Raw genomic sequence first — 25,632 nt, forward strand, 5'->3', positions numbered from 1 at the left:
CCAGCTACAGTCTTCACGTTGCCACTGAGGTTAGGAATAGGGGCTGGAAACACTTTTTTCTCCTCTTTAATCCAAATTAGGGCTACGAAGTATCTGTGGAGACATTGCAGGGTGACCTGAAGGTCATTTCATGAAAAACTAAAAGAAAAACAGACAAAAGCCACCAAGCAAATCAAAATAACTTCAAAACAAGCTGTAAACAAATCCATTAATTGCATGTTATATGGCCGTGGCCACCATATGAGAAAACACAGCAATTATTATTTGTTCAAGATAAATTGCCTTTGCATTCTTAAGAAAACCAAAAATCAAGAAATTCCTTTGGCCCTGTTTTCCATTGCACGCAAGAACATTGTTTCTGTCTTGATGTGAAAAGAAAGCAAGTTTATTTATCATTGGACCGGTACCAGATAAATAATGCTGGAGATTTTTTTTTTCTTCTTGAAAACAGCCCACTGGTACAACGGAAAACTAAGAAAACCACGCTGCGTTGAACGCTTCGGACCCAAGCGACGCGCTAACAAACGACAACAATAGCGGAGAACGAGGCTCTCCTGTATTTGCTTCTCAGTGTGCGGCTGTCGGCAATGGAAATTGCATTCTTGTAAAAATACAAAATAAATAAAAATACAAAATAACAAAAAAAAGGACGCAATAGGGGGCAGAGGGGTTGCTGTATTTTTGTTGTTAAAATATTACGTTCCGAGCAACTACTGTGGTTATACACTTTTCAAGGTTGTTTAAAAACAAAATACCGTTGCAAATTATTTTCTTTGATCTCTCAAAGTTTAGGGGTGCTGGGATTCTTGCCTCAGCACCCCCCAAAAACGGGCTAGAAACGTCTATGCTATGAAAAACTGAAGAAGAAGAAAAAACATGGGGCATTGAATGCATTAGATATAAATTGACACGCTGCCCGACAACAACAATGAAGAACAAAAATGTTCTTCTGTAGTTACTTGGCGTATGTCTGTTGACCGTCGTGGTTTTATTGATGAGGAGGAGTGTTTTTTTTCTTTTGGCATGCGAGCACGGGAGAACGCGCAAACTAGACAGGAAGGCTGGAGCCGAGAGTCAAACCCCGAACCTCAGAACCTGTTTTAGAAGATCTGGAATGAAAAACGTATACAAAAAAATGTTTAAAGTTTCTTCTCGTGTCCTCCCTCTTGATGGAGAATAACATGGTTTAGTGTACCTTTGTTTTTCACGCAAGAAAACGGACCGCTGCAGCCAAGTGGAGACTGTGGAATCTAATGCAGTACAGCTACCATCACCACGTGTGTTTATTTTTCGTATCGGTAAAATGCATAGATTTTTACTTTAAAAAAAACTTGAGTGCACTAATTTCTGCACTAAAATTCTCATGGCAACAGACTCCTAACAGACACGCACCGTTGAATCTCTCGTTAATATAAGAACAGATCCTGCACATGGCACACAGAGCATGCCAAGTGCCAGATTGTGAATTGTGTATAGGGGCCCACATTAAATAATTAGCATCGCGGCAGATAAAGCTTATTAATTAATATGGACATGAAAGCTACCGTCCAGTGAGTAAATCCTTTTGCCTTATTGCCTGCTCTGCTGTAAAATGTTTATTGCTATCCACCCTTGTACCGTGATTGGCCTTAATGTGCACCAGATATGCATTATGTCCACTGAAATGCCCCAAAATATGAAATTCCATTCATGTTTATGAAACACTGGTGTTCCATGCACAACTAAAAAAAAAAGTAAAAAAGAAAAAGCGTGTGTGGCTGATTCATGTCAAGTAGCTACAGTCGCAGCAGCTGCGAGCAGTAGGCTTTGCTCACGGCTGTGTGTGTGTACAGTATGTAAGTTGGAGCCCCGTGTTTGTGTGTCCAGGCAGGTGGTACGAGGCAGCCACGACTGTGAGCTGAATAGCAAAGCGTAGCATAACGCACACCTGAGGAGCTGTCGCCGTCATCATCAGCCGTTTATAATGTGCGGCAGAAGGGGGACGCGAGGCGACAGGAGGAAATGAGGACACCGTCGGTACCAAAGCCCTTATCTGATTTTTCCTCCACCGTTTTTGTTATCCTCTTCATAGATGGACACTAAAAGGGGACAGGAGAATTGACTTTTTAATGACTTGTATACAAATAGTTGATTGCATGCCCACCAATCAAGTGTGAAATTAAACAACCAAGAATATCGTCTTCCTCCTCTCTGCCTATTTCTGAAAATGTGTCTGTGAGCAAAACCGTTGCAATTATAGTTCAGGTAATAACCACCCACACAGATTCTTCTTTGCCCATAAGATGATCAGCTAGGCTGGCTGAAGATCCAGGCCCACTTTCAAGCAACCACCATACAATCACTCTATCACTCTATCTCTCTATCTATCTATATAAACAATCCTACAGTGGAAGGCAGGATCCTATCCTCAGGGCGGATGACCGTTCAATCACAAGACTGACACAGCATTCACACTCACAAGCACTTTAGTCTTCGATTAAGCCAACATGCATGTTCGTGTGGAAACCACAGAGGGAAGCCACAATGTAACCACCGTGGGAAGCATTGCTAACCACTCAGCCAAGGCCAGATTTGGGAAACATGATACTCAAACCACAATTTTCCTACCGGGGGGGAGCAACTGTGCCCCATAAGCCATGGCCCTCCTAAAGATTTTACAATTTAGCCATCCGTTTCCGTAACGCTTATCCTATCTCAGCACAAGGAACCCCGAGTTAAGATTATTAAGATGGAATATGCAATCCATTGTGCGCATCTACAGTTGCTTTGTGTTGTTGTAGTTCAAACAAATATACATTTGAAATGACTCATTGTGTGGCCTTTTCAAATATACCAAGCATAACAAGCAAAGGGTAGAAATGCATGGTCATACTGTAGATGAATGCAATATAGCCTAGTAATTATCGATGTCATGTATATGTACTGTAATGTACTGTATATGGACGCTGTCCGAGAGGAATTGTGTCTCTCCACTTGAAGTTGATTCTGATATTTCAAAATAGTTTTTAACATATTGCTGAATTAACTTGCATCGGAATCGGATGATATCGTATCGGAATTGGAATCAAACGTATTTTATCTGAATTGGAGTGAATCGTATCATTTCATAGCAAAACGTATCGTAGTGCATCACAATTGTAATGAATTGGTAATATCTGAATTGTAGTGAATCGTATTTCATCAAATTAGAGTGACTCGTATCAAACCATAATTTTTGCATTGTGGTGACTTGGAACTGAATTAAATCATATCACATAATAATTGGAGAGAATCATATCACATCTTACTTGGAGTTAATTTTTACACATCATCATTGGATTGAATCGTATCATAACGGGATTGGAGGAATTCACATCATATTGTATTTGGAGCGAAAAGCATCCAAGCATTAAAATTGTTGTGAATTGTATCATATCTGAATTGTAGTGAATTGTAAACAATCATGCGAGTGAATCATATTGCACCATAATTGGAGTCAATCAGATTTTGCATCATAATAATGGTATCATTTCATAATTGGATGGAATCATTTTATCCGTAATTGGAATGAAACATATCTCATAATTTGAGTGAATCTCATCACATCGCATTTTAATTGGAGTAGATCGTATCATATCATCATTGAAACGAATTGCAGCATATTGGAATTGGAGTGAATCGTATCGTAATTGGAATTAATCATATCATACCTGGAGTGAAACGTATCAAATTCGGATTGAAGTGAATCATATTTGAGTGAATCGTATCGCATTGCATCTTGATTGGAATGAACCGTATCGTGTTTGAAGTGAATGCCATCGGAGGTAGCTTTCTACATATTGTGAACGTATCGTATCATTGGCAGTGTATCAAGATACGTCTAGTACCGGATACATCTAGCATAAGATGCGTTTAGCTTTTTGTGATAATGAGATGCACACAAAAAAAACAATGGCCAGACAATCCCTCAGTCCTCTTTGACAGTCACAGTTGTTTAGTCACATATGGACAAGTGGGCACCTGGTTCGACTTCCTCTGCCACTTCATCCTTCACACCCTTCACTCCCAGCAGGTTTTCTTCCGGAGACTTCCTCCAAAGAACTCAAGGTGACGCGTGGCTGACTGGCCGTGTCCCCCGCCCCTCTTGACGATCCGCCATTTGGCCGCCCCGTCACCCCGACATCATTCCACCCCCTTCCGCTGAAACAGCGGGCGACCCAAACGCACCGCGAGCCCTTTGTTGTTTTTTGCGCGACACTAACTATGAGGGGCAGGTTGACTCACTTCCAGCTCACTGACACAATCATTCACTGCTTATATTGGGAATTGTGTGTGTGTGTGTGTGTGTGCGTGTGTGTGTGTGCGTGCGTGTGTGTGTGTGTATGTGCGCACCGCAGGGCCAAAGCCTGTTAGACAGCCTGGCTGATTTTTTTTTTCCTTGATTTTGCAGGGTCAGCAGAGAACGCGGCCAAGCCACCGTGGTGACCGAGTGAATCAATGGAAGCCAATTAGACGCCAACAAAAAAGGTGCAAGAGGAATTGAGCCTCTCACAATGAAAGAAAGAAGCTAAAAAAACAACAACTAAAAAGATGATCTGAAAAATGAGCTTTTATGGACTGGCACAACAGAGGGAGAGAGAAATTCTCACCTTGTTAAATGGCCCTCTTTTTGGTTTTAAGTCACACAACCTGAAACAAATGTCGAATGATGCTGCACATGACAAGTTAGATACAGTAGGATTCGACAAAACAGTGTTGTGAATAAGGCAGCATTTACACTGCAGGTCAAAATGCCCAATTCTGACTCTTTCCATGTAGGCAGCAGGGTGACGTGGTGGCTAACATGTTTGCCTCACAGTCGAGAGGTCCAAATCTCAACTCGGGCCCTCCTGTGTGGAGTTGCATTTCCGCAGCAACATTTTGTCACTTGAACCATGCAGTGTCCAGCCTTATAAAAAGCGGGAAATTGCTCAAGATTTGCCTGCTTTCATGGAATTTTTTGACATCACAGTTATATGGTAGGATGGTGAAGAGTGCAAGCGTGTGCGAGCGTGTGGGAGCATGTGCGTGTGTGTGTGTGTGTGTGTGTGCAATATGCTTCATGATCACCTCCCGAGTAAGCCAAATGAGCAACCTGCCACTAACATCTGCTGTATTGGCACAAAATGCTATTTTCACGTCATATAGATTATATACTATGCGCTGCAGCGGTCATCAAGTGCATAAATGAAATGAAAAAATAAATAGAACAATAAATATATATTAATACATTACACATATATAAATTACTACAATAAATTAATATAGTGGTGTAGTTGCCTTTCTATTGCAATAAATAATGCGAGAGGAAAATTGGACACATTATATATATATATATATATGGCCTTTACCATTATGTGTTAATATTTGCATTTAAAGGCTAAGTCATGTGATTGTTTTAAATACACAATGTGAAATTCACTTAGCATGATGTTGAGTTTGAAAGTGCTGCTTATTGTGACGTGCGTTGAGTTCACTGCCACCAATGGATGCTCAAGTGGATGTCAATGGAAGTCAAACCAAAAAAAAAAAAAAAAAGTAATTCAATTTTTTGTATTATTCATTCCATTGACCTTTTTTTTTATTTTAATAATTTTCTCATGAGAAAAACTGAAGTTGGTATATTTATTTAAAAATTGTGTACAAACTTGCAGTGGAAGTTTACTGTGTTTGTGTACTTGGGAGGTGAGTCTCGTCACATTGAGACACCACTGCTTTTGCAGCACACGTGTTATCGATATCAATTTACTCATATCCTGACGTCTCATGAGATGCGCATACCTTTTTCCCCTTAGAAGTGTGGTCAAATTCAAAATTGTACTACTTCAGTAGTTGGTGAATTCAGAGGGTACACTGTATATTGGATGCGAGGAATCTACTTGAATGAAATATTTATTATAAAAATTGCTTTTTAATTTAGTCTGTCTTGTTCTTTACAGAAATTACATACTCAAAGGAGGACAATGAAAGAGGAATGTGAATCACATGATAAGCTGCTGACTACTAATGAACTGTGACAGCAGCATTATGCACCATATAATAATCCCGTTCCTGCTAACTCAAAAAAAGCAAAAAGAAAAATGATGTGAACACCAACAAGCACAGCAATTACAATATATTAGGACCATCTTGTCATCACGTTAGAACATAATATATATGTCTAATCACCACTTCTGTCTACTGCAATATGAGATTATGTGCATCGAGCTCATTTGTTTAACTCAATAAACTGTACTATTCAACCTATACCGCTGAATGCCACAATGATAAAACCAAACGTAGTTGATAGTGATGTTCCATACCACCAATTTCTTTTCCTATCCGATACTGAGTAAAATCCATCGGCAATACTTTACCGATCCGATATGGATAATTTGTGCAAATACAGCTCGGTAAATCTAAAAGAAATAAATAAATAAAAGTATTCTATTTCAAATCATAGCATCATAAAGAATACAAGACATCAGCGTGATTATTAATGTATCTATTTAAACTCAGAAGTATATTGAGGTAGCAGTCAGTGTGTTTTGGCTGTTTGGAGCTGAAATAGCTCCAAACATGACACCTCCTTACGCGCTGTCATAATGCTGTCGTACAGAGTCAGACTGAGACTGACTAACCAGCATGCGCTTACGCATTATGTGCACTGTAGGAAAAGTACTTCTCCCGACCTCAAATCATTTAGACTGGATCACAATTGACTTAATTTCCCACTATGTTCCTGGTATAGATTGATAGACTGTACAAAACAGTTGGAATGATTGAAGTATCAAAAATACAGAGATTTTTGATTTGAGAATCTAATCTAGAACATAAAGATCTCATATCGGCGGTATCGATATTTCAGAGTCGATCTGTGCATCACTAGTATTTAAAGCTGAAAATAGCGATGAACGGACCCTCCCTTTATCATGGCAAATCCTCCAAATAATCATCAAATTTGGTGACATTTTGGAGATTTGGAGATTTGGCTCCGTCCACGTTCTCTGGCCCTGGGGAAAAAGTTTTGCAATTCAGCATTCATCAGTGCTAGCTCTGGAATTTGCCCAAAATGGCTGAATCAAATAAAAAATGGTTGACTTCCTGTTTAATATTGGGCATGGGTCCTTGAGACATTTTCATACATCCTGTTATGGTCGACGTGTTCGTTGGTGAAACTAGACAGTACTATTGATACTGATACGGGATGTATTCTATGATTTTAGAATACGTTGTATATACATTACGCCAGGATACACACACACACACAAATAATTGGTGAATTTCCAGGCAATCTGTAACCAACATGAAAACCAGAGCGCTGTCTATGGGTGGGAACAAACATTTGCTTTTGTGAAACTTTCCAGGGGGCACTACTGGGTGAGTTTTGGGCCCTTGTGTACACAGTACACAGATTTCCATCAAATTGTGCGTTTTTGGGCATGTTGAGGACCCCAAAAGGAAGATTAATTTGTCAGAAGAGTCATAATTCACGTAGCAATTACAAGAGGGTCTTTGCATTAATTAAAATAACTTAATAATGTTATCTTGGTTTTATTAACTATGGATGTCACGATTTTAATCCTGTTAATGAGCACACTGCGCATCTTCACAATCTGGCAAACTTGGAGAGCAAACAAGCATAAGACGGGAGTCATTATTCACACATTGTTAACAAGCTCCTGCGCCGCTTGCATAACAACTGCTCTTGCGATTGTAAATTATCGCTACCATTAAGATTATTAACGTAAAGCCACAGTCTTTGATTTGAAAAACAGCATCAAGGCTGCGACCCACCCGCCTTTTGATTTTTCACACACAGGTCATGCTGAAGGTGGGAGTCAGAGGGAAGGACTGATAGTGGATTATCAGCAACAAAAGTCGCCAGGAAATTCATCAAGGACCCGACGCCCCGACCTGCTGTTAGTTGTGCACTCTTAAATCAGAAAAGGCAACACGCGCAGTCAAGCAGACACCTTGCCCTTCTTGCAAATCGATAACAAGATCCAACACATTTTGAGCTACAAATACCACAGGTGTACACAGATCTGCAGAAACCTTTGCTGTACAAATGGATAACGCGGGTGGTTCGACCTGCATTGAGATACACTACTATCATTTCAAACTTATCCAAGATTTTTGTTTTTTTTTGTATGGTCCTGCAAGCAACAATCGAGTCATGCCAAGATCAGACTACAGGGTTTTAGTCCCGATATTGGCTCACTTAGCTATAGGGAGCGATTTCCCAGATCGGGTCCAACACATTTTGTTGGGAACGACAAATCTTCCTGTAGTGTGACATAATCCACAACCAACGATTTGGCCCTACGATAGTCCTACGACGCCAACATGAAAAGCTTGGCATGTTTTCTTTTTTATATATCTTTCGTGTCGTGTGACATATCAATGACAACTCTCCAAAAGCACACCTTCACGTCGACCAATAGGATTGCGCATTGTGACCGGCGCATCGCCTCCCGTGCTTGCCGTTGTCAACATAATTGGTCGCCATTGTTAACATTTATTCACGCGCACAAACCGATGTTTACCAGAGTTTTTGCGCATGATTTGACAGAACGTTGGCATGTTTACGTACGAACGTTAGCGCTAACACTAGCTTGCTAGGCTACATAACATTTTGTTGCCTGCTTGTTCTTTTTTTTTGCAACATTGCCGCAGTGATCAATTGTTTGACAACTTGTTGTCGCCCTGGCAATGGTTGTATCCGGTGACTCTGAAAGGTGACACGTTTTCTGGGCACGCCTCCCCGACAGTGTCAGATTTGACAAGATAAAGCCCAGTGATCGTAAAAGATACGGTAGAATTGGAATACTGTGACCGAGATACGGCAAGATTTTATGGTAGTCTGACAATCGTGAAAGACCAAACTTGTCTGGTAGTCTGATCCACGCATTAAAAGTACGAGTAAAAAATACGAGTGAGCTTCAGATGCGCCACCTGCTGCATTTTCAGCAGTTTATTGAACAGGATGGTCATACACACAAATCCAAAATAAAAACACTGGCAAGGAGCAAGAAGAGGCTAACACTGAACTATTCACGTGGTAAACGGCCAACGTGACTGACTACGGACTCCTGGGGCTCTATTTTCCTGACTAGTGTAAATCCATCGCTGCGCTTTGCGTAGCTGCGAGGAGGCGGGCTAGACGCGGTTTTGGTAATTTCATGGACCGGCGTATTTAAAATGGGACGCCTGCGCTGGTTTGGGCATCATCACAGCCGACTTCAGTCTGCCCAATCGACGCTAGTGGCAGTGCTGGCTTGAATGGCGCCCCCCCCCCCAAACCTCCAGAGGTCTCCCCCTGGTCCATCATTAACGGGGTGCAAAAAAAAGCAAAACACAATGACAAGTAAATGACAATACAAAACGAAGCCCACGACTTTGATGTGCCATTTCTAATCAATACACGCTTTTCTTTCAAACACAAACCAATGACGCTTTCCCCTCTTATTGGCCTCCTCTGCAATTCAACACGATTTTGCCTTAATCAGGCAATCAATCATTATTAGATATGGGGGAGGCGTGTAACTGAGTGCAGCAGGCAGATGTATGCCGTGCCATTCCTGCTTGCAATGGATACAAAATCAAACAGTTAAATTGGTGCAGACAGCCCAAGAAGAGCACTTTGAACGTTGCAGCTAGATCTTACGAAGCAGCCTTAATTTTTTGTCAGGGGAGTGGCGCAGAGCTGATTTGATGGCACGTCTCTTCATTGGAACACAACACTTTTCATGTCCTGCACTAAAATGTTGCACATATAAATCGCTCATATTTTCCTGTATGTTGTGACCGCTACTTGGCTCCATTGTTCCAACAGCAGATGAGATCGAATGGGCTTATTTGGCACGAGAACAGAATAATCAGAGTATTACTTTGGCCCTCAGAGACGCCTTATTGAATGCATAACAATGACCCTTGATTGGAATTGATAATGGCTCTGAAGAATAGGCTGCTCCTTTCCTCGCACTAATTTGTTCCAAAGCAACCTTTGACGTGTGTGGGATTGCCAATGACAAGGTAATTAGTGTTGAGAGGGGTCAAAATATGTGTGTTTATACAAAAAGAAAACATTACCACCAAGGAGTAGGGTCACGCAGGAAGAGGGGGAAAAAATGACACGACAAGTTTAGTTGTAATATTGCGAGAATAAAGTCGTACATGATTGAGGTCGGAAATCGTACTTTTGTCAAGATTGAAGTCATAATATTATGAGAATAATGTTGTTTATTTTTTTAGAAAAGTTTTATATTTTCAAGATCCAAGTCATAGAAAAAGAAAAAAAAGAGTAAAACCTCATATTTTTACGAGTGAATTTCAAAATCGATACACAGGTAATGCATCCATCTGAGCCAAGCAGCCGCTGGCTTTCTCTCGATACCTGGCATAAAATTACCAACGAACACTCATTTAAATCAATGTCAACACTCAGTTCAACAGAGTAAGTAGAGTAAGTTACGGTTTTAAGACTGCAGTGGTGTTGGTTAGTGATAAACCATGTTCGCATACATCAAATTTGGAACAGAAATCTGGCGTATGCCGTTGTAGCTGGTCATATTTTCTGTTCAAGTTTAACATGACGATTACGTGCATGCGACTGTCAGTTAGTGACGGGCACGGTGGACAGTTAGTGATGGGCACGGCAGTTATGAATCATTCGAATCGGTTCATTAAAACGATTTATTAAAAAGATTCAATCTAAAGATTCGTTCACCAAATCGTTCAGTTCTTTTTCACAAAATCATTCAAGTGCTCCCTCATTCATTTAATGATCCATCCGTGAGGTTCACATTCACTCAACAAATTCACCGAAGGACTATGCGTTGTTGTTGTCATGTATTGTAAACTAGGAAAGGTGGAGAGATTATTAAAAAAAAATAATAATAAAGTTTCGGCTAAATGATCACCTACCTATCTCTCCCTCAGCTACCGACCATCCTTCCGCGTCCCCAGACGTCCAGCTTGGCTCTCGCCAGCATGTGTGACTTTTCAGCATTCCAGCCCCTGCCAGCAGGCTTCCTGCTACAATAACAGTAAGGTGAGTTTACTGTTATTGTCATCTAATTAGTGGAAAGCGGCTTTGGGTGTCTTGAGAAGCGCTATAGAAGTTTAATGTGTTGTTATTATTAATATTATGGAATAAAAAGCTTTAATAATCGCATTACAGACTCAGAGGGAATGATACGTATGTGTACATACAAAACATGTATTATTAATTGACATTTATTTTCAATATGCGTGCTAGTTTTCATGTGCTTGACAGACTCAACATTAGCCGTTAGCTTGAAGAAGGCTGCTAGTGAAAGCTATCCCCGCGAGGACGTCAGGATTTGTGGTTAAAATCACTCATGAGTACGTTCACTGCATAGTACATCATTGCCTGCGCAAACGAATCACTCATCGTACTAGTACATTGCTCCTTAGCGGATCACAAACGAAGAAGTTCCACGAACGAATCACTCGTGTCTAACGGATCGCGAACGATAAGTTCCACGAACGAATCAGTCTTCAGTTCCTCAGTACACCAGTTCACTGAATGAATCACTCAGTTCACTTAAGTCCCACCCCTGAATGAATCACTCTTCAGTTCCTCAGTACACCGGTTTACTGAACGAATCACTCTTCAGTTCCTTAGTACACCAGTATACCAGTTCACTGAACGAATCACTCAGTTCACTGAAGGCACATGAAAGACTGAGGTCTGGTGATGGCTCTGAGTCCTGTCATGCTATTGGGAATTTGGAAAAAAACACGAGAAATAGAAACCTACCATAATAACCGCAACACCAGCGCTAAACATCTTGTAACAGAAGCCACAAAAAGCCAAAGAGTTCATCCTTTGATGCTGGCTGAAATGAGGTCTACCGAGGAGTGCTGACATCATGCTTTGTGACAGTTCGAGGTCATGATTGGTTTGGCATTTCAGGCACTTTCCCCAGACATTTCACGACTTTTAAGGCGTTCAACATTGGCGGTTCTGCTGTACCCCACCATGACAGAAGGCTACAGGTACCACACGTCCCTTTTTCATGAACTCAGCAAAAAAGGAAAAAAAAGGGAGAGGAATGTGTACTGTACATACTTTGTTGGAGAAGTTCATCTATATTTGGCTTCTGCTTTTTTTCGCAGCATGCGCAAGAGAAGTGTGACCTGTGCGATATTCCTGTATCGACACAAAGTCAGCATGAAGAAGCGAATGTGAGAGCGTTGCTGACCTTGTCGTATTTTCTTCCGGTGTCATCGAGGCCACCGTGCTGCAGTACAAGGCTGGGGGGTGGCTCGAGGGCTCAAGCGCAGGGCCCTCCGGGACCCTTGGACACCCTCGCTTGTGAGAGTCAAGCGCAGTGTCAGCACGGCGGCCGACATGAATCACACGGCTGCCTCCGACAGCGTTATCTTGTCTCGGTGCGGGCGCGAGAATATATAACCCATCAACTGCGCAACAACCTTGGCGCCTCCACTGACTAGACATTTTACATCAAATTGTTTTGATGAAACATGGAACATGGCCGCGTACGACTTGAACTGCGTCGACACCAAATTGGATCGACGGACGCCTGCTCCCCTCGCGGTCGAGACAGGCGCTTGATGAAAGATAGCCTCCTCTGGCATCAATCAAAGAGATGAAGCGATTTGATCCCACTCTCAATTAGATTAGATTACATAAATTGAAGAATTTGTTCAAAATGTGATATCAATTCTCAACAGGTCATTCGTTTTGATCTCTTCCTCGCTGCTTGCCGGATTGAATATGAATGTCTATGACAGGAAACACCACTTTGTAATGTTCTGTAATTGCTTTAAATATAGACACTATGGCATCCGTGTCTTCTTGTAAAAGAATAAGGGTGATGGTCGCGTAGAAACTCGGTTGTCTCTTTACATATAGACGGCAAGATTGTTTTTTACTTTATTCAAATTAGTTTTTTTTGTTTTGCCTGTTGATTTGCGTGGTTAGGCAGCATGGCGCCCTCGTGGTTGGCACATCTGCCTCACTGTTCTCAGATTCTGGGTTGAAAACTTGTGTTCTCCCTGTGCGTGCGTGGATTTCCTATGGGTACTCTGGCTTCCTCTCATGCTCCAAAAACATGCATGTTAGGTTCATTGAAGACTAAGTCAGGGGTGGCCAAAGTATGGACCGCGGACCACATAGGGCCTGCTCCATTCTTTCGTACGACATTATTTATTGTCAACAAAATAAAAAAGAAAATTACTCAGATCCAGCGCAAGTGAAGATAAGTGGTATAGAAAATCGAAGGATGAATATTAGTGTAAATTTAACATTTCATTGTATTTGACCAAATAATTATTTATAATTATATTAAGCATAAACAACACAAAATAAGAATGACATATTTTTATTGTTAAAATAAACTATTTTACATATACATATTTACATAAATTGTATTTATGCATTTTTTTTCTTAGCCCATCTATGAATAGCCTGCCCTAGCCGATCTGTCAAATGTAAAACTCACGTGCCTCTTGAGCACCAATGTTTGTTCACCGCTTCTCTAACTTGTGCATCGTTGTGAGGACAAGTGGTATGGAAAATGGATGGACGGATTCACGTGTATTTTCAAGTCACCCGTATTACGTCTGCATGAATACATGTGAACATCCATCCATCCATTTTCTATCACGCTTATCCTCATTAGGGCCACAGGTGAGCTGGAGACAAGTTGGGGGTACACCATTGAGTGATCATCAGTGGATCGCAAGACACCTATAGACCAATGACCGCTTATACTCACATTCACACTTTCACTTATCAGATATATTTTATGGCAGTCATGTTGCTTGGTACTACGACAGACATCCGGTTTGGGAGGTGACTCTCGATTGTCGATAGATATGGTTGTGCGCGTGGTGTGCTGTGTTGGTCATATTGAGTACACCACCCACTATAAGAGCAGCAATTCCAATTTTTTCCTCATCATGTGTGGAGCCCCTCACATTTTAAAGTTGCTAAAAATCAGCATGTGTCTATCCACTTAAACAGAGTTTCCATTTGCCTCTCATATCGGCTTCATTTGCATCGGAGAGTGCCTCTAATTATTTCAAAACATGAACCATCAGGCGTAATAATCAATGACACGAGTGCAAGGAAGCACAAATCAGTTGTTACCAGTAATGAGCACTCTTCTTCCTGTTCGTGGAAAAAAAGTGTGGGCTGCCATAGCACTGGCTGTTTGCTTACGATTACAATTCACCCTTGGGGGCGGATGGTTTGATTTGTAAGGAGGAGGAGGAGAAGGAAAAGATCAGCATTGCACCTATCTCCTTCCCACATGAAACGCCAATAAGGGTGGCGAACAACACATCACCCTTAGAGGAAGAGGAGAACCAAAAGTCAGCTCTTGTTGTTCCTTGGAAGGTGGTAAAAAAAATAAAATAAAATAAAAAATACATATGATATTTTCAAGTGAAACATCTTTTTTTTTTGTCACATAAAATGCATTCCGTCCCTTGGTAGTTAATTAGGTATCAGCAGCACAACTGAGGTAATTTAACCTTCGTCAGCTGTGAGCCCATAATGAGAGGAGAATTATTCATTGCATATTATACTGTAGCAGCATATGAAAAAAGTCCGCTTAAGTGAACGCAAAAACTGAAGAAGAAAAAAAATCCACAGTGGCCAAGACGTTTGTGAAAATGCTTATCGGGCAACATGAGAGAGACAGACATGATCACAAAAGCATTGACAGTTAATAAGATCAAATGTAGCTGTGAAGAACAATTAGCGGGGGAGTCGTGATCAAAATGGCCGACCTGATGATCAATAGAGCCTACTCTTCTTCATGCAGCCGCAGGAACAAATTGGACGATTACAATCACAGTTGCTCCCACTGATTTCAAGCTAATTAGCAAAGAATGCTCATACACAACCTACAAAATAACTGCAAGTTCCAATAGCTTTTTCTCATTTTCATAAACTTTGACATGTAAAACCACCATAACAAAATTTATGGTTCATTAACTGTATAGGCATTGTTTAAAATAGTATTTTAAGCAGGTTCCAAACATTTTTTTTTTTTTTTTAGATTTTTAAAATGTAAGTGATTCCACACAGCGGCACGGTGGCCGACTAGTTAGACACAGACATGTTTGAGGACGTACGTGATGAGTGATGATTTTGTCATGACGTGAATACATCTATGGACTCGTGATTGGCTTCAATGGAGATGATGGTAACTGCAGTAAATGCATATAGTAGTAGTCGTGTGGTTTTGCATGGTTAGGACAGGCAACATCGAACGATGCCACACATAACAGATATCATGCTCTACCTTTTGAGTGACAAGCATTAAGTAGTTAACTAATTAGCGGTTAGCTTGAGACGCTAACATTTTAGTCTATGTCTTTACTCAGTGATGCTACTTTCAAGGCAATCTGGGAATGGGAGCAATACAGGAAGTACAAACCAGTAACAATGCTGAACATAGCTAAAAAGAAGCAACACTTTTACTCACTCAACCACAGGACTGCTGATGATATTTCCAAATACCATGACATTGAAACACTTTTTTTTTTTTTGCTCCCAAGACTAACTAATAAGGATCTTTTTCAGTCACTTCCGAAAACAGGAGCGGAATGCTAAGAGACAAAAGGTGCCTTTTTTTTTTTTTTAAACAAAGCTTGTCTTCTTTGAGAAAAACAAAAAAAACAAAACAGCCACACGTCAAGATGAAAGAAGATAAAATGTCCTCCATTGTTATCTATTGTGCACTGGCTCACATTCCTCTTTTTTGTTGGACTCGTTTCGCTGGTAACGCTGTGACGCACTGCTATGATGTCACACTATTTACGTAGCTGACCTATTGGTGTCCTGCCTGCACACCCCATCTATCTATCTATCTATCTATCTATCTATCTATCTATCTATCTAAAAGACAAAAGGCCCCTCGCTTAATCTCATTTCATTCTTACCGAATGAGAACATAGATTATTTAACTATATCACAAAAATAAATACTATAATTCAAGTTAGGCCACCATCCACTCGACTGATTGACCTTTGTGGCTCAAATTGACCTGTTTGAAAACTATAAACACATATCCATCCATCCCTTTTCTGAGCCGCTTTTCCTCACTAGGGTCGCAGGCGTGCTGGAGCCTATCCCAGCTGTCATCAGGCAGGAGGCGGGGTACAGCCTGAACTGGTTGCCAGCCAATCACAGGGCACATAGAAACAAACAACCATTCGCACTCACAGTCATGGCTAGGGGCAATTTAGAGTCTCCAATTTATGCATGTTTTGGGGATGTGGGAGGAAACCGGAGGGCCCGGAGAAAACCCACGCAGGTACGGGGAGAACATGCAAACTCCAGACAGACGGGGCCCGGGATTGAACCCGGGTCCTCAGAACTGTGAGGCTGACGCTCTAACCAGTCGGCCACCGTGCCGTCCGTAAACACATATTTAGATACAAATTAGTATTTCATTCAGTTTGATTGTCTTCTCTGTCCTATTCTTTAAAAGTCAGAATTTGAAAAAATATATATGTAGTTTTAATTGTGAAGCCAGATTAAATTAAAGATTTGAACCCTGAACTTCAGTATGACGCAGGCATCTAAACCACTAGTCCACCACCGTACTGAAAAGTAGCAATGTGGTTAAAAGTATACATACAGCCCACTTTGTTTTGCAAAACAGTCCACTTTATGAAAACGAGGATAGAGATCTACGTTTTTCAAAATGATTCCTTTTCGCAATACATTTCAATAAATAAATTTTTTTTTTTTATATTGCTAACCTGTTTTTTTACTTTTGTTCCTAAACGAATATTTTATTTTAATTATAATTTGTTTGTTTGGAATTTGACAAAAAAAATCATGATATATATATTTAAATAGTTCTGCTTGAAAATTAACATTTTTGTCTGATAATAAATTGTGTTTATTTTCAAACACAAATTAAAAATAAATGTAATATTTCTTTCTAAAGGACCAAATTTGTGTTTTTGGAACTTGCGATTTTGTTCGTTTATCATTTTGGTTTGTTTTTAAACGCACCCCACTTATTTATTAACCAATTGGTTAGGAGCAGACTGGGATAATTTCAATGGAGCAATCTAATTGGCCGGTTGGGCGGGGCTTTGACGTCATCACTCAATTCCTCTTTCTACCTCTTTGATGCCTTCACCCTCTTTGTTCATCAAGGACTTTTTCTTTTTATTGCACCCCCCCCCCGCCGTCCAACATTTTTGTTGCGCGTTAGCTGTTGGAACTCACTCTTCGGCTAGCTTAGCGACGTGTGACCAGCAGGGAGAGACAGTGAGAACTTTTAGTGGAGTGGACCAAGGCTCCTCTTTTGTTTTGCGTTGGAGTGGAAGGAAGGGAGGAAGGGAGAGGAGAGGAGCGGAGGGGAGCGGAGAGGAGAGGAGGAGAGTCGCAGCAGCAGCAGCAGCAGCAGCTTCAGTACCAGCCAGTGCTTCTCCCGGATTCACTCCTCGGAGGAGGCTGCTACAGCCGAAGACTCGACACAGCCTTTCGTCTTGGGGGAACGAAAAAAGAACAAAAAAAAGGAGGAGGAATCGTGTTGTTGTTGTTTTTTTTAATTTGCTTCCCCATTTTGATTTTTGACCAGCGAAGTGGGATTGTGGTTGTTATTTGGGAGAGGATTTAACGCAACCAAAATGTACCCCCGACGGGAGGGCAGCGACGGGCTGCTTCTGCTGGCGCTCTTGGCACTACTGCAGGTAATTTCCGACGAGCGGGACACTTTAGTCGTCTTGTGTGTGCTCATGGCTGTTTTAAACGGGATGTCGCTAGTTCATCTCACGCGAACTTTACTCTTTGTTCTTTCTTTTTGTTCTCCCTTTTTTTTTTCTCCAAAGAAGCAATGCAATTTAACGGACACGAGAACGACTGTTAAGTGGCGCGTGCCCGTTGGTGCTAGCTTAACGGTTCGTTCTACCATTTGTTTAAACTACGACATTTCCCAAATACTTTCCGCGTTTAAACGTCTCCCGTAACATGATTTGCATTAAACAAAATGTTTAGGGTTTAATTCGCCTGCGTAAGTTTGAGGCGTTATTGACGTGTCACCTATTTTGAAAGCGCTTAAGTTTAATATGTGCGACCATGCCTCAGGGACGATGGGGGGAGTTGATTGCATTATTAAAACCTTCTCATCAGCGTTTTTGTTGAACAAGTAGCCTACAACACTAAACATTTTTTTTTAAACGCAGAAACAACACGCAACAGGGTTGAGGCTTATGAGGCTTAAGGGCAAAATGAGTGCACGCGCAGCAGGGGGGCAGTATTAAGCACAAAGCAATAATATGACAGTGTTTCAAGATGGAACAGTTGTAAACTATTGGTGTTTTTTAAAATTGTATTATTATTATTACTGCTGCTCATCCTATGGTAAGGCAACCTTTGGCTCGTGGGCCATATGTGGCCCAGTGAAAGCATTTCACATGGTCCGCAGTGCAATTCTAAATGCGTTTAACCCACAAATAGGCTCATAAAATATAATAAATGTGGCCACTGATAAGAGAGAGGTTGCCCACCCTTGTCCTATAGTATCCCAGCTGCGCTCCTCCCCCCACTTCCACAAGCATGTTCAATTTAAATTCCTCTGATTAAGCAGCGGCACAAATACCCACAATGCCTTTTTCAGGCAGGGGTCCTCGCTCTCGTTTTACATTCTTCCCAGAGTTCATGGTATGAGAAACGGGGTCAAATCTGACAGACGAGAAGCAGAATCAAGGCTGAGACAATGTTTAGGGAGTAGTAGACTCCTCTTGAGAATTGCTTCACACCCATTTATGATTAATTTCTTGCCAGCTCTGGGAAACTGTTGAGCCATTACTCCTTAAAATCCGAGAAGATACGTCCTTGATTTCTTGTTTTATCTCAATGAGTCATTTCAAGTGTGGGGGGGCATCCACATTCCAGTAAAATCCACAGTTTGTCACCGCTAAATGTTTAGTTTTTTTTTTTTTTTTTTTTTTTTTTTTTTCTTCTTTCTTTTTTTTTCTTCCCCCCTTTCTTGGGTGTTCCGCCAGTTTGTATGGTAACAATAGCAGATTGTTGGCAATGACGTTCTGTGGCCGTGTTCCTATTCTTGAAAGGTACACAGTTAGCGTTGATCAGAAAGGCCGACACAGAGGCTTGGCAGTAACACCAGCTTGTACCGAGGTCCCTCCACTGGGACAAATGGAGCTTGTTCTTGCCCAGCCATGCTTTTTGGCTAATGCTTAACCCTTTTGGCCTCATTATCCTAATTGCAGTGCCTGGTGTAAAAACAACAGATGCTTTTGTACAACCGAGAGAGGTGGTGTTGGGGGACGGGGGGATTCAGAACGTAAGCAAGAGGTTTTGGGAGGGCATGGGGTGCATTTTTGGGGATTGATTTATGACTCATTGTCGCACACCCTCACCTTCTTCCTTTCCACTACAGATTGCAGCAGAATGCGGGGTCATCCCACCATGCAGGCCTGGCTTCTCTGAAGATGTATACAAGGTTGCCTTGCCAGATATCAGCGAGAAGGGACAGCCCCTTTTCACTGGTGAGTGTTGATTCCCCCCCCCATGTATGTTCTGCTATGCTCTCCTGTTGTGTTTCATGGTATGCCTGCGCAGAACAAGCCCAACATTTTTTTTTAAATTACCTCCCGTGTAGCTACAAGCCTTGTCGCTTGTCTCATAAAACGCCTCACATGTGGTTCACATTTATATCGCCCCGTTTGCTTACACGCTCCCCTTTTTTCGTTGTGAGCAGAGGTCTGTGTACAGAGTGCAGCTTGTAAGTCAAAAGTGAAAGCATGCATTGTGGCTAACACCCTCTGCAATTTGCATCTTTCGCTAGGGGGGCCCTGGAGGGCAGATAATGAAAATCCATTGCCCACATTTCGATACCTATGCAACTTTAATCAAGCAATTAATGTTGCTAAACGGTGTCTGGCACTTGGACCTCAGTACAAAGAAATGAGTCATCATGTTAACAGGATAAAGTTGTAGTGTCATGAGAAAAAATATTTTACAAATGCAACAAAAGGTTGCAAGAATAAAGATTATTTTACAAGAATTAAGTCGGAATGATTCAGGAATATAGACTTAAACGAAATGCACTACGACAAAAAAGTTATTTTCCCTGCGTAGTCTTAACTTTACAGGACATTTTATGAGAACAACGTTGTATTATTATAACTTAAAAGGTCGGAATGTTAAATGGCCTGAATCTGAATCTTACAAAACGTAATAGCCTGAAACAAGTTGGAGTTTTCAAGAGTAAATTCATCAGTTTATAATAACAAAGCCATCATTATACAAGAAAAAAAAGTCAGAAAATTACCAGATTAAAGATTTGTTGTGATGGGAAAAAAAGGGTTAATTTACATGAGTGGAGTCATGTGGTTACAAGAATAAAGCCATCTTTTTACCATAATAACACCAGATTTGTATAGGAATAGTTGTAAAATTTGTAATGTTATGAGAGTAAATTCGTAATATTACTTGTGTAAAGCCACAATCTTACAGGAATACTCTTATGAAAGAGAATGTCGGAATGTTGTGGGACTTATGTCGTAAAAAAGCAGGAATAAAGCTGGAATCTAAAAAAAAAAGTCATTGATATTACGGTGGCAAAAATTATGTTGCTATTTTATGAGCCTAAAGGTGTTTATTAAGATGTTCTCGTCAAGTTATACTTTATTATAGGTTTAATCAATGCTGAAATACTCTGTTATCATCATCGATATGAGCAGCTTGTTTTTGTGGGAATGTTGACATTCAGCCGTTAAAATGACAACTTCTGTGAATATTATGTTAAAAATATGACTATGTTCATGGAATATTATGGCTTTTATCCCATTTGGAAAGAAGAAATGCGTTATTCGCCCAGCAGTGTGTCTTTCGAAAAAGTGTGTTTTTCGACTTGGTTCTTTTTTTGTGCGGCCTCAATACTCTTTTGTAGTACAGCATAAGACTGGTGGTTTAAATTAGATCAGTTTCTTTAGACTTTCGCATCAGGATCTTAGAAAATGTTTCCATCTTTGTCTTCAGTTGCCTATTGAACTGCAAAAAAATGCATGACCAGGACTGCTATAACAACGATGCAGCTACTGTGAAGCCATACATTGGCAGTAATAAAAGTGGACTATAACACCAGTGTGCCATTAGCGAGGTTACAGCCTTGAGGTCATTTGGGCCCGAAAACATTCTCGCTTGTGTTGGATTTCACAGTATGTGCCTAAAAGTTGCACGCCGCTGTTGGTGTGATTCAGAGGGTGGAGGAAGGGAGGCAGAAATGACAAGACGGGAGGAAAAGTGCTTGGATGGGTGGCTGCTGCTTTCACTGAGCTTTACCTCGTGCACAAGTTTCCATTTGATCCTGCAGGTGATGGATTTCCATCTGCCGGCTTGCGGATGAGCCGTGACCGGGGGTAATCAGGTTCCCTTTATTTTATAACTCCACCCCCCCGCCCCCTTTTTTTTTTTGTCTTTTTTTTTTTTTTTTTGCCCATCCCCTCCCCCAGTGGCTTGTTGTACTGGAGATTTCCTTGAGAGAGAGGGGCACTCCTGTGTCATTGTAATGCAGCCTAGCGGCTCAGCAGCGTGAGATGATGTTAATGAAAGTGCATTCTCCGGTGGAAGGCTCCTGCCGTGTGTTGGGAGTGACAAAAAGCCCCCGCCCGCGGTGTAGAGTTTGCCCAAGTTTTTCAATTTTACCCTGGCCATGCTGTTTTGGGATATTGTTTTTGACCACAATGTAGTGGGCTAACGCTTGTCACGTGCTCTTGCATTTCATTAGCTTGGTCATTTGTCACCTGGAAGGGCTTCATTAATGAATAGAAAGCATTTAGAGGCATTTGTATTTGCTTTACTGGGACTATTTGCCTCTCCAGTCAGGACACATTAAGACACATAGGCTTTACTGTTAATTTTTTTCCCACCAGTTCTCTTTGACTACTTTACTAATTTGAAATGGGATCATCTGTGTTAAGTTTCAGTAACATAACTCTTTTGCTCATATTGCATTGCCTAACACATGCAAACTACAAAGCAAAGGTAAGCCGTTAAACATCTTTGTCTCGTCTAATTGCAGCCTGTCCTTTTGTGGCTGATTCAGGGAATACACACCCCGAGGTGTGTAAAAAGGTGGAAATGGTGCTACTTCACTTGTAAACGGTGCACATTGTATGCACTAAATTGAAGACTTCCTGTGGATTTGATGTTGGCAAAGGGTGGCCGGCCAGCCAGCACAGTTGATTGTAAGATTTAATCACATTCCTTGGGGCGCCCTCTAGACTTTAACCATCAGCCGGCCAAGTGAGGCTATATTGATTTTCAATAAAAATGCATTTTTTGAAAGTTAGTTGGCAGCGCGGCGCAAAGAAAAGCCAGGAAGGACAATTATTCTTTTTTTTTAGAACTACTATCCAGTCTGGTAAAAGGAGGTACTGTCATGCTCATTGTTAGCCGATGCAAAACCATGACAAGCTCTCTACCCATGACCTTTCTTTTTAAAGGATAGAATGTTTGCTCTGGCCTGATAAGTGAATAGAATGGAACCAAAACAAAGTTATTTATTAAAAGCCTTCTATAGACAAAGATAGCTTATCTTGTAGTTGCCTGATTAAGCAACATGTTTAACAAAACGGCATTCAATTTCAGGTAGGTCGTGGCAGCGGGTGGTTTGGCCCTCAGTGGAATTCTGGTGTCTGGTGAGAGCTGATGTGCACTGTGCTTTTTTTAACCAGATGGGGCCTTAAAACCAGAGAAAGTGTGTCAGCTGGAGCATTATTCAGCAGAGGTTTCCCTCCCTAAAAACTGGGTTAATGAAAAGGCCAAAAGGCTTAATTGCGCTGAAAGCACTTTGTTGCATCCGTTTCATACATTCTGCTTTCTTTCCTTATGCAAGCTTTTGTGTTGTAAAATCAGAATGTTTATTGCCTGTTTTTGCATCACTGCAAAGGGCTTTCAGTGTAGGGGTGTACTTGGCGAAGGGGTTTTTACACTTGACCAGTTTATTAAAACAATTGGAACCATTAGTGTCAGAAAGAAAGGCGTGGTAGTACATGTGCTCGCGCCAAATACATTTCAAGAATTTTCTGTTCATCTGTCATCAGATAAAATTGCGTGTCAGTGTTGTTTACACAAGGCAAACAATTTCAATAAACTAAAATATCACCCCATAAAATCCTCCATTTTGTACCAACTGTGCCAGATTTTGAGTTGTTTCGGTACTCTGCGTCCTGCTAATTTTGATGGCCGCGTGTACAGCTGTGGCCACTTAGATGTGTTTAAGGGGGCCCCTGTGTTTGGTGAGACATGACCCCGCTCGACCCTGTCCTGTAAACTGGGCCAAGTACTCATCGAGCTACTCAAGCCCTTTTCCTTCTCGCACACTGCACGTGACATTAGTCGAGCAATTGCGGTCAGGTCCGGATGAACGGACGAGCGAGCAAACAAGGTCAGACACATGTACGGGTATGGCTTGACACTACTTGTCAGACCAATGCGACAAATATTTGTATCTCCACAACTGGCCTCCATGCTTTTAGGTGTGACATTTTTGAGAACTCATTTGAGGATGTATTGCAGCAGCAGATTTTTGCAAAAAGCAAGTCAGATTTCTGGATAAAGGAAAATGGGTTTAGCACAATAAACCATCCATCCATCCTTTTTCTATACTACTTATCCTGATCAGCGTTGTTGTGAGCTGTAGACTGTCCTAGCTGACTGAGCAAGAGGCGGGGTACACCATAAACACCAGCAAATCACAGGCCACATACTATATGGACAAACAGCCATTCACACTGACGTTCACACCTACAGAATTTAGAGTCTTCAGTGAACCCCTGCATAGTTTTTGGAATGTGGGAGGAAGCTGGGGTCCCCGTAGAAAATGCAACTCCACACAGGAGGGTCTGAACAGAGATTCAAGCCCAGAACCTCTCGGCGCTAAGGCAGATGTGCTAACGACTTGCTTGGTTCACCTTGCTCCACACAGTATACCAATGACAGGGAAGAAAGATAAACAGATGTCTGAAAGTACAGACCTGCGAGACTAAACTTCAAACCGCAGTGATTCAACCAGCTTTCTCAAGTCTCTTGCACATTTTGTCTCATAACACGTCTATATCTGTAAGGGAATTGGGAATGTTGAACAAGGTCTCTGAGAACTCACAAAACTACTGGGGAACCTGCGGTGAAAATGCTATGCGAGATATCAGTTGGAACAACTGGATTTCTTTATGGTTTTCACAGCCCATCATTGTTGAGGAATTATTTTAACTATACGGATGAGTCAAAGGGATTGTTTACCCAAAGCGGTTTTCAACTGAAAACATAAATACAGTGTCTTTTTCACTGCTAAGCACAATTTCGGGAGCCTAAAGACGCAACTATTTGGAAACAAATGCCAAAATGGAGTTGTAAAAGTAACACAAATTATAATGGAAGTGATTCTGAATAGGTTCTATATTTCCTGAGCAAAGCTAAATTGATTAAACAAATAAGTAAACAAGAACAACAAAAACAAAGATATATTAGATGTATAATAATTTGGAGAGCATTTATTGTATTGCTCTAAAAACCTAAAATTAAAAGTCCATACTCTATGGTGCAATATAGTGCAAACAAATACAAGTAACGTTTCTGATAGTCGAAGCAGCAACGTACTGATTCTTTTCCAGTTTTTGGATGTGTAAGCGTGCTGTCTAGCTGTTTTATTATTTTTCTCTCTAGACACTCATTCATTTACCAGTTTAATTGCAGTTCCAGCCAGACTTATGTTAAAAGTGTACTGTACCACCTAAGCACTTATTCTGGTGTTTCCCTAATCTACATTTCATGTTAGCTTAGCGGTTAACATGGTTAGTCTTCCTGTTCTGTCTTCTTGCTTGGTGTGTATATGATTAGCTACTCCTCATCCTCCGTTAGTGATAACAGTACTTGTCAGAAATGTAGCTTGTTCGCTGCCATGGAGGCCATGTTTAGAGTGGCTCCGCATCGTGTTTAGCCATGGTAGCTAGCTAGCCTCAGCTCGTATCTTGTGCGAAGCTAGTTAGCTTAGGGCCTAGCATTCCCCCACGTGTTTCAGAGCAGACGAACGCAGGGAGGTGTGCGACTATTCGACCTAGAGCTGGCAGCTTTTTCAGCTCCATCGTCAGACACACATGAAGCCATTTTCACGATGATGTCATCAGAAAGAGTTTGGTCGGTATCTATATCATAGGCCAAATTTCTACCGCATATTGCATATACTGCATGTACTGTGTACCTCTAGTTGTCTGAAGTGTTTTTTTGTTTTGTTTTAAATGTGTTTGCTGTTTTTACAAGGTGATTTTCATGTAAACTGTAAACACTTAAATTAACATCCCTATTGTAATCTTTGCGTATGAAATTTGAGGGGGTGTTATCGATACATGTGCAGACAGTGAATAATTCCATCGTCAAACGTGAATAATTTTCATTATTCATAGATGGGAAATACAAAGTGCAACATGAACAACTGGGATGCTTCTTCCTTTTTAATAGTCTGGGGCCTGCCGTGTTTTACATATTCTCTGTCATTGTAGGACATGAAGAGCAACCAACCCCATGGCCATTCCTCCTCCCCCTCAAACGACATCTCGTTAATTTTTTTTTTTTTTTAACTACAT

The 25,632-nt window shown here is 41.1% G+C and overlaps 1 protein-coding gene across 1 annotated transcript in view; it reads left to right on the top strand.

Moving 5' to 3' along the window:
• Positions 1-17,219: 17,219 nt before the first annotated feature.
• The window catches only part of cdh2 (cadherin 2, type 1, N-cadherin (neuronal)), a 65,341-nt gene continuing 56,928 nt past the window's right edge, over positions 17,220-25,632 (top strand). The window contains exons 1-2 of the mRNA XM_061694643.1: positions 17,220-17,715; positions 19,425-19,533. Of these exons, the coding sequence (XP_061550627.1) occupies positions 17,653-17,715; positions 19,425-19,533 (172 nt within the window). The 5' untranslated portion in view covers positions 17,220-17,652. The remainder of the gene's footprint in view (positions 17,716-19,424; positions 19,534-25,632) is intronic.

The sequence above is a fragment of the Phycodurus eques genome, chromosome 13 (assembly GCF_024500275.1).
Source record: "Phycodurus eques isolate BA_2022a chromosome 13, UOR_Pequ_1.1, whole genome shotgun sequence".
Classification (NCBI taxonomy): Eukaryota; Metazoa; Chordata; class Actinopteri; order Syngnathiformes; family Syngnathidae; genus Phycodurus; species Phycodurus eques.